Raw genomic sequence first — 10,018 nt, 5'->3', positions numbered from 1 at the left:
GCATTACATTTGATGTACCGGTTTATTTAAACATTTCTGGTTTGGACATTTCAAATGCTTACAAGGTCTTGCTACTGTAGATGATCTAGCCACTAATATAATAGTTTTAAATTAAAAATTATTTTTCTCAAGTTAGATTAATCCTAGGAGTGAATTTTCTTGGTAAAAAAGTTCATAATGCTCTTACTACATTTCTTAAATCTTTTTTCCACTCGAAATGTCTTCTCAGTAATCTTTGTCTCTAACTCCTACTCACTTTCAAAGGTTCAAATGACTATGACAATTTCCAGCCACCTTCTCCCAGACAGAAATCACCCTCGTGACATCTGAGCTCCCACAGCACACTGTTCTGTGAAAAGTGTTTATTTCATTCTAATAACCCTGAATTAATTAATTGTGCGTGTGTTGTATCTATTAATAGACTGTGGGTTACTTGAGAGGCCATCTGTTATTCTCCTTCGTGACTTTACCTAGAGATTTTCAATTATTTCAAGCTCTCTTATGAATTTTGTATTTTATCCAGATTTCCTATGTGTTTTAAGTACAGGTCACAGTGCAAGATGGAAGAAATTTGTCATATCAGTTCAGCATGACTTCTGGACAGGAAAATCTTAGGGTTCTTATGTCTTCTACCCTCAACAAAAAGAAGAGAATATATTCATTTGTGTTGCACCACCTCAAATTTACCACGCAGGGCAGAGTTTCATCTAAAAGGCAGAGAATGATATTACTAAAGAAGATTTGGAAATCTGGTTTCATAAACGGGATGTTGGAGAGAGTTTGGGTCCTAATTCTACTTTTTTCTCAATAGGTCATTTTAAGATATAACTGTTCTTAGCCTATTTTCCCAAAATGAGAGGTTAATTTTTACCTCATAAATTTTGGTTAATTTGGGGTTCATTTTTGCCTCCTCATTTGTCTCGTATTAAAATATGAGGCACACTCTAAGCTGTGATCCAAGCTTCCCATTCTCCTTACAGACAGGAAATTAAACTCCTTGTTCCCCATTCATGTGTTGCTAATTCTGGTCTTAGACAACCACCACACTTGGTCTTTCCACATTTTGAGTGCAACATAAACACGGTGTGTTATATAACCACAGTTGGTTACTACGAAGTTGTTTTTCAGTTCAATGAGAGAAAAATCTGAAACCAATTTCAGAACCAAGAGGAAGATTTATTCATAGGTGCATTTCCATTACCCAGTCTGCTCAGCTACAGTGTCAGGAAACATTTTTGCCTCCAATTCAGCTTTCTTTATTTCCAAAGAATATTTCAGTTCCTCCATCGTTAAACAATTTTCATTTAATCTTTGCATAAAGTTCTCTATGGCTTTGCAAAGTTCCTTATTTTCTTGAAAGGCAAGCTGAAGAGAGAGAGAAAAAAAAATTAAGTTCCAACTTAAAAACTGAGACCCAGTTCTCTCTAAAGCCTATGAATAGTGCTTACATCCCTGAGTGAGGGCTCAGAACCAGGTTAACTTAAGTAGGGATCTGGGCCTTCAACATAATGTTTAAATACACTTATTATTAAACTAAAGAGGAGACTCAGTGAAAATTGACCTGTTCAGTGTTTTTTGGAGTTTAGAAGAATTTTAGAGACTTTTCACAGAAGAACTCCCAAGTCTAAGATATGAGTTTATGTATCTTGCTCTACAAAGTACATGAGACAACAGCTCCACAGGGCCTCATGAGGTATTTGTGATAAGAGTGGAAAATGGGAACCTCCATATATAAAAATGTGAGTTAATAGTTTATGAGCCCCATCTGACAGGCCAAGGCCAACCTATTCAAATACATCCCAAATTGAACAGATATTTACTAAGCATGTGGCAGGAGCAATGCCAGGCCCTAGAGATACAACTGTGAACAAGACAGACAAGAGTCTACTACTTACAAGTGCCTTCTCGCCCTCAGTCTGTAGAGCTGGTTTGGGAGCTTCTTGGATCAATTCACAGACTGGAAGAGCACTGCTCCACTCCCCTTCAACGCACTGCTGTTCTCGTGTGCCCACTAAGCGGTATCTGAACAGAAATTAGACAGCGACACACTTGGCCTTTACATCTTATGAGCTAGGCAGCTAAAGCCAATTTTGTGTCTTTGCATTTCGGCATTTCATGCTTTGATAGAACCCATCTCCTTGTTCCTGATCTGTAATGTATGTTTAAGTTATCTCAGTATTACGAAGCAGTATAATAAAGTAAAATTACTCTCCTGAGGGGTGGAGAGGACCCAAATGATGAGTTGATACATAAAACATGGAGAAGTAAGAAATTCTGAACATATGTGTTTACACACAGTTTTTGTGTGGGGAGGGTGAGAGAAGCTCTTCGTCGTTTAGTAACTTTTTAAAAAACATCTGTTATCTATGCTTTTAAAAAGAGTAGACAGCTAGAGACAGCCATCAAATAAATCTTTGTGAACTATCTAAAAAGGAGTTGCAGCTTTTAATCAGAAAAACACAGGAGGTGACTGCAGAATTTGTTGGAGATACGTAATGAGATTGAAATACTAGCAAGGGCACATGATCCTGAGTTAATAAGACTGAGGCAAGGGAAAGAAAAAGCCAGATCTATAAGGTGGGTGATCAGGTAACCTAAATTAAGGGTAAACTTTAATTAGGATATTTTAAAGATATACTCTAAATCATTCTATCTGCACTTCCATATGTTCTGTATTTCTGTTTTTCATTAGAAAAACACATTTTTAATACTTTATCTTTTCTTAACTAAGAAAAAAAAGTAATACTTTAATTAGGATAAATAGGATCAGTCTGTCTTCTAGAGATTAGGGAGAGCTGGTAGTGGACTAAAGCATCTCTCAAAATTAGAATGAGCTCAGAATCCTGAAGCAGCAGGAAATCAGAGGACCAGTTTGAGACCATGCTGCTAGTCAATGAGCAAGATCTTATATTTGAAAGGCTACATGCACTTACCTCTTTTCACAGTAATAAGTAATGGTAGATCCTGAGTTGAAATCTTTTCCTTCAAAATAGCCATGAGCTAGATTCCCAGGAGGGCCACAGTCTCCTGAGAGACAGGAGTATAGAAATGACAGTGGTAAAGTTCAGTTATGCTCAATTAACAGCACCTCCAAATTTATGACTGTCTATGCCAACACCTGCTGTCTTCATAGCATCATAATTGGGAATCTGGAACATGTTCTCCATTCATTTCCTTCTGGTCAAAATTATATTGGTCCATGGGAAAGACCCCTTCCCCCAGCTCATCCTCCAGTCTTAGTGATTTGAGAGTATTTTTTGATTGACAGGAGCTCCAGGTAAGGAAACTTAAGTTGTAGGAATGTTAACTGTCAGTGTACAAGAAAAGAAAATTTGATCATATGTAGAAGTGGAAGAAGTAAAGTAACTCTGAGATAGGAGATAAATGGTGTGAGCTCAAATGGAGGTTGAGACTGAGTTGTGAATGTGAGACCTTCAGAAAAGCAGAAAATGGAGCTTCAAGCAGTGGGGATGAATCTGTAAAACTGTGAAGAGATGGACCAGGTACTAGATGTTATGAGTTTGGGTTCTGGCTCCTCCAGTAGCCACAGAGCACTAAAGAAGCCATATCATCCCTCTTGGCTTTTTTCCTAACCTATGAGTGGGTTAAATGATATTATCTCTAAGGTCCTTTTTTACTCTGAGGTTGAGTCTAGACATATTGATCAAGATTAGAAGCTGAATCAAGAATAATTACATAGGTGTATATTTATTGAAACATAAAAGTCTTCAAAACAAGTAGTCGAGTAAAAACAGCAAATCATTAAAGAGCATGTATAATACTATTTATGTAAAATGTAGTCATACACAAACATAAAAAAAAGTGAAGTCTAAAAATTAAATATCAAAGTACTCTGCTATCCCTGGGTGGTAGGTTTGTAGGTAATTAACTGTTTTCTTCTTTTATTTTCTGAATTTTCTACAACAGAAATTAATTACTTGAGCGGTTAATAAATTATTGTTTAAAAATCAAAAGCTGAGTTCAAAAGCTGTATAGAGGAAAGGAAAAAGAATTTCAAGATGTTGATTAAGAAATTCCAGTTTAGACTGGGTTTCTCTGGTGGCTTTTAAGAGTACAGTTTTGAACAGAAGGAGATGATGTTGATCCTGGGTCTAAACAGAAAAGAATCTGTTTTATTTAGAGGCCTAGGGAGCTTCCCCAAGAATCAGACAATGAACTAACATAAAAATACAGAGATCCTGTATTTTGCAGCTAGCAAGAGAACTACTGAATTAAAGGAGAGTAAAATAGAGAAGGCCTAAAAAAAGTAAATACTTTAAACCTATCAAGCTAATGATGTAAATGATTTTATGTTTGTAATTTAACAGCATGTGGTATATATTTAAAATAATCCCAAACTATATAAATAAGAATATATATAGTTTCTGCCTTTAAACAGCCTATTTATTACTTTAATAGTTACTTCCAAAATACATCTAAAGAATGATATCACTTTCTCTCACTGACATAAGTGGCTGGCCCCTCATATACTGAATGATATTAGATGTAATAAATTTTTTTAGTTACTCTGATTAGTAAAAAAATTATATATGTTTTTAACATCCATTTCTATAATTATTAGTAATGTTTAATATTCTTTCATAAATTTGAGAGATATAAATGGTGTTTGGGACTAATTTTGGAATTGTCTATCTTTAAGATTTTCTTACAAAACTAAATATACGCTTACCACATGATTCAGCAATTGCTTGGTATTTACCCAAAGGATTTTAAAACTTATACCTACACAAAAACCTGCACACAATGTTTATAGAAGCTTTATTCATATTTACCAAAACTTGAAAACAAATGAGATGTCTTTCAGAGATAAATGGATAAAATGTGGTGCATCCAGGAATGCAATATTATTCAGCGATAAAAAGAAATACACTATCGAGCCACAAAAAGACCCAGAGAAACCCTAAATGCATATTATTCAGTGAGAGAATCCAATCTGAAAGTCTACCCCTCTGTATGATTCCAACTACATGGCAGTCTGAAAAAGGCAAAATGATGGCAATAATAAAAATATCAGCGGTTGAGAGGGGTAGGGGAAGTAGAGAGATGGATAAGCAGAGTATAGAGGATTTTTAGAGCAGTGAAAATACTGTTTGATATTACAAAGATGGGTACATGTCATTACACATTTGTCCAAATCCTTAGAATGTACAACACCAAGCATGAGCCCTAATGTAAAGTATGGATTTTGGGTGATTATGATGTATCACTGTAGGTTCATCCTTGGTTTAAAAAAAAAAGTACTATTCTGGTAAGTGATGGTGATAATGGGAGAGGCTACACATGTGTGGAGGTAGAGGGTACGGGGGAATCTCGATACCTTCTTCTCAGTTTTACTGTAAATTTAAGCTGCTCTTTTAAAAAAGATAAATAAATTTGTAATATAGATATATACCCTTCCAAATGAGATTTTTAAATTAATTTTTTGTTTCATAATTTTTAATTTAAAATGCTGGTTAGGATTGCACTGTAACACTAAGTGTGCCTATTCATGATCATGGCATATCTTTTCTTTTATTTAAGTCTTATTTTATGTCCTTCAGTAAATTTTCATGTAAGTCTCATGAGTGAAATTATTTTTACATTTCAATATTAACCTAATAATTATTACTAGAAAGTAAAACTATTAATTTTTCAATATTTATTTTGTCTTCAAAAATAAAGTTTTTGGTAGAATTTCTTGTATCTTTTAAGTATATTTTGCAAATAATGATATCCTGTGATTCAGCAATTACTCTGAGACTATACTATAGAATAGCATAGACATAGAGATATATGTATGTGTACATATATATATGACAATAGTCATTTCAGCATTCTTTGTAATAGCAAAAGTAGAGAGACATCAATATGAGATATATGGAATAAGTTATGGCAAATCCACGTGCAGTTATTAAAAAGCAGGAGATAGAGCTATACATACTGATCTGTGAAAGATTCCCATGTATATTGTTATTTGAAAAAAAGCAATATGAAAAATATTTATTGGAAAATCCCATTTTTATAGGTATGTAATGTGTGTAGGTAAGTGTGTGTGCATTTGTTTATGTAAAATGTCTGTATAAAGATAAGAAAACATCATGAAATGAAAACATCTAACTACCTCTGAAAGCTGTTATACTTTAGTGATAGGAGGTACTTGTAACTTTTATTTTATATAATTTTATTATGGATGACTTATGGTTTTTTCCCCTGTTTTTGTGTGTTTTTCAAATAAAAACTTTAAGTCACTATCTTGAAGTTAAAAAAAAAAGTCAGATGCCCCAAACTGCTTTATATATTGGACCTGGTAGGACAGGAATGCTACTTTAGAAAAGAAAAAAAAAATGGTGTATACTGTTTGAATGCTGTCCCTATCCATAAAATACATCGCCTGAGCAGAGGTTCTCTCTGCGAGCTCCCTTTTTTCTTGGCTGCTTGTTAAATCCTAAACCCTTTCCAGATACAAAAAAAAAAAAAAGAGAAAGCATCACAGGAATGTGGCAAATGCCTGGGGTGTCACCGATGATCAGTATCTTTGAGATTTGAATGCTGTGTGTCTCTTGTACTTACTGCTTTTGCAGACAGGAAGGGGAGGCACCCAGGTGTGGTCCTCTAGGCACTGGCTCCAACTGCTGCCCTTGAGAACGTAGTGCTCATTGCACTTAAATGCGATTTTGTCACTCACATTCACAGGCCCCAGGGAACTGACCTCACCATTCACCAGTACCGGGTCAGGACAGTGGCCCACTGAAGAAGAAAACAGACAGCAATCCGAAAGGGCCAGGCTGGCCTCAGATTTCATTGAGAAAACAGGAAATTAGAGTTAAAACTGCACTTTTTAATAGGGACTAGTACACGGTACCAAACCATATCAATGCAGGATAAGAAAAGACGGTTGGCCTAAGTGTGGCAGAAAAGGTCTTGATCATTCACAAGAGTGACAACTGCTACTTGAGCTTACTGAAAGTAATAAAGCATATAACTGGAAATTACCAACAGTATGTTTATTATCCTGGTATGTTAAACATTACTCAAAAATTCTTGAGTCTATGTTCAAGGCAAGTGTTTCCTTCCCTTTCATCCAGCCAAATATATACATTATTTGCCATTTTTTACTTTATTTTGTTTTTCCCAGTTGGAAAAACAGGAGAGAATGCAGAGGGATGTGAATTTGGTCATATGAACAAAAGATAAACATTCTCATGTGCTTTACTCTAGGTATACAGGAGAACTAATCTGGTTATTCTTAAAAATAGTAATAATAGAGAGGATATGGATTAATTCTCCACATCTATAGACACTACAAATGAGTTTTGTGAACTTGAGCATATCACTTGGATCTCGGTTATCATACTTGTAAATTGAGAAACAAAATTATCCCAGTTCAAGTTATATGATGAACAAAATAAAATATTATATATTTACTTCAAATTAATAACAATGCTACAAAGCAGAATTATAGATGTAAAAAGATTAGACATATGTTGATAATTATTGAAGGTGGGTAATAAAGACATTGAGTTCATTTTGTCATCTTTTGCACAAGTTTAAAATTTTTCATAATAAAAAAATCTTAAAGCAGTATAATATTAAACAAATTACAGCCAAAAAATGTGATTCCAATATATGGTAGAAATTCTCTCCTTCTTGTAGGGGAGTGATGGAATCTCCTGAGTGCTGATCATGTACCATCCGAAAGAAGTTCCACCACTAGAGTGCTTTAAAAATGGATTCCTAGAAGCTGATAACTTGTTTCTTATAAAGTTTTAACATGGCCTCTTGGAGGTAGGATATGAAAGAATGCAGGAAGATGACAAGATGGACAAAGAGGCAGAAAGATCGAACTTACAGCGGCACTCGGGAGTGGGGGCATTCCACTCCTCAGAGGCATTGCAATAAAAGGTTTTCTCTCCTACCAGGTGGAAGCCCTTCATACAAAGATAAGTCCCCAGAATTTGTCCTTCCGTCTCTTGTATAACAAACATGCTATTGTCCACTGAAGGAAGTTCTGCACAGCTCTTTGCTGCAAAGACTGCAAGGACAAAGGAAACAGATTCACTTGGCATACTGTGCACTGTGAGGAAGCTTTTATTAGATTTCCCCAACCAACTATCTTTTTGCTGGATTATTGTTTCTGATTCCTTTTACTCATCCATGTTCGTGTCCATCCACATCCCTCCCTACCCAAGAATTCCCAAAGTTTCGTTTTCAAAAGGATAACAGGAATTTCACTCAAATTCAACCATATGTTATTTATTCACAAGGAAACCATCCCTCTTCCAAATAGCAGCCCTGAAGGTTATAACAGATAAGACCTCTTAAGATTTTGAAACTGGTGCTGGTTTTGTAGAAGGTGAAAGTAAGCAGGTAGCCACCCACTTCACTGACTAGAATTCATCATTAAATATTTACTAAGCCCCCTACACAGAACAGAGTATTAGGCTGAGTAATTTGAGATTTTTCAACAAAGCGAATACCTTTCATTGATTTAAATTTCACTAAAACCCAAGAGAGAATGCCTCCTAACCCACAAACTGATATCAGTTTGCCTTGTAAGTTGAGCTTAAGCGTACATACCATCTGAGCCAGAAATCAGCCACACTACCACGAGATAGCACACAAACCAAAAAAACATCTTGTGATGATCAATTGCTTGACCCAGACTGGAATTAACCCAGCTCAGATACCTGATTTGGATCAAAATAGATCTTCTAACATTGCTTAAGATCAGACCAACCACCTTTTCCTAGGAAAGGGGTTGTATTGATTCTCCTTCCCTAACAAGAAGGCAAAAAAAAAAAAAAAAAAAAAAAAATCTGAAACAGGAAATAAAGACAGAGAAGAGTGGGAGGGACCTTGCAAAAACCGCAAAGCAGTGGTAAAAGAGATGCCAGTTTTAAAACTCAGTCTCAGAAATTGCCAAGTTCTTTTCATGGAAATCTAGTTAATCCATCCCTTTGAACAGCAAACTTATCCCTCCACAACAGACTTGGGCCAAAGGGTCTTGCCATGACCTTCACTTCTGTCAATATTTGCCAGTGTTTATAGTCCACCTTCTGCAACTCTCTCCAGCATTGCAGGTGGAGGAAGTCATGCCAATCCAAGCTGCTTTCCCAAGTAAAACCTAACTCTGGGTGCTCATCCCTCTTTTTCAAATATCAGATATCCTAATCTGTGAGCAGCACTGAAGACTGAAAACTCAGGGAAGTTAACCGACCTTACTTGTCTCTGATCTTCCAGATTTATGTCTTCCCAGCAAGGAGCTGGTCCTGATTAATTTCAAACCTGAGAAGAACTCCCAAGTCCTGCAGTTGTACATTGTCCTCATTTGCCAGGCCTGCGCCAGACTTCCCATTCTGCAGGCCTCCCTGGGGCCCGCAGGAGTTGGCCTGAATTGGGAGTCAGCCAAATGAACTGAGAGAGAGAGATGAGGAAAATGCTTTGATATCAGGAATTCGATCATGTAAAATTGTTTTGGGGCTCTCATAGCTTTTTGTTCATGACTATTACAATGATTAGAGTTGTCCATGCTCCAATTATAAAATTGGGGTAAAATTCCTACAAAATTTTAGATTTTAGAAAAAAAATAAATATAAAGTATAAGGGCACAGTAAAGTCTCAAATGTTATTCTTTTCCCCATCCATTAGCATTACTTTGTAATGATTTGTTCATGTCTTTCTCCTCCGCTAGACAACTCCAGGACAGGGAATCTGCCTTGTTTGTGTGTGTTCCTTTCCTCAGCACTCCAGAATGCAAAGTAGAAATGTCTGCTAAGTGAGAAAAGCAATGCAGGATACACGAAACGAACACAGTCATCCAAAAACTCTACCACAGCCTCTCAAAGCCACACTGATAATTTATCATTTATTATATATTGCCTTTATGGTTTTTCCACATCTTATTTTTGCTCAACTAATATATGGGCTCCTAGAGTACAGCACCTCTTAAGTATAATTTTCAAAAAGTTAATCACATGACACTCACGTAAATATAAAATGAGAGTATGTGTCAAAGATT

The 10,018-nt window shown here is 35.9% G+C and overlaps 1 protein-coding gene across 2 annotated transcripts; it reads right to left on the bottom strand.

The window, feature by feature from the left end:
• Positions 1–1,155: 1,155 nt before the first annotated feature.
• C4BPB (complement component 4 binding protein beta) lies at positions 1,156–9,814 on the bottom strand. 2 transcript variants are annotated; one of them, XM_016129252.2, is made up of 6 exons: positions 9,218–9,814; positions 7,850–8,032; positions 6,571–6,747; positions 2,934–3,027; positions 1,896–2,022; positions 1,156–1,365 (listed from the first exon to the last, which is right to left on the bottom strand). In XM_016129252.2, exons 2-6 carry the CDS (start codon positions 7,983–7,985, stop codon positions 1,198–1,200), a joined length of 702 nt encoding a protein of 233 aa, XP_015984738.1. In that variant the 5' UTR covers positions 7,986–8,032; positions 9,218–9,814; the 3' UTR covers positions 1,156–1,197. The 2 variants fall into 2 exon arrangements, with proteins under 2 accessions (XP_015984738.1, XP_015984737.1); XM_016129251.2 differs by lacking the exon at positions 9,218–9,814 and adding an exon at positions 8,578–8,793.
• Positions 9,815–10,018: the final 204 nt, after the last annotated feature.

The sequence above is a fragment of the Rousettus aegyptiacus genome, unplaced genomic scaffold (genome assembly GCF_014176215.1).
Source record: "Rousettus aegyptiacus isolate mRouAeg1 unplaced genomic scaffold, mRouAeg1.p scaffold_m13_p_17, whole genome shotgun sequence".
Lineage (NCBI taxonomy): Eukaryota > Metazoa > Chordata > Mammalia > Chiroptera > Pteropodidae > Rousettus > Rousettus aegyptiacus.
Note: the sequence above shows the minus strand (reverse complement) of the source record. Positions and strands in the feature narration are given on the sequence as shown.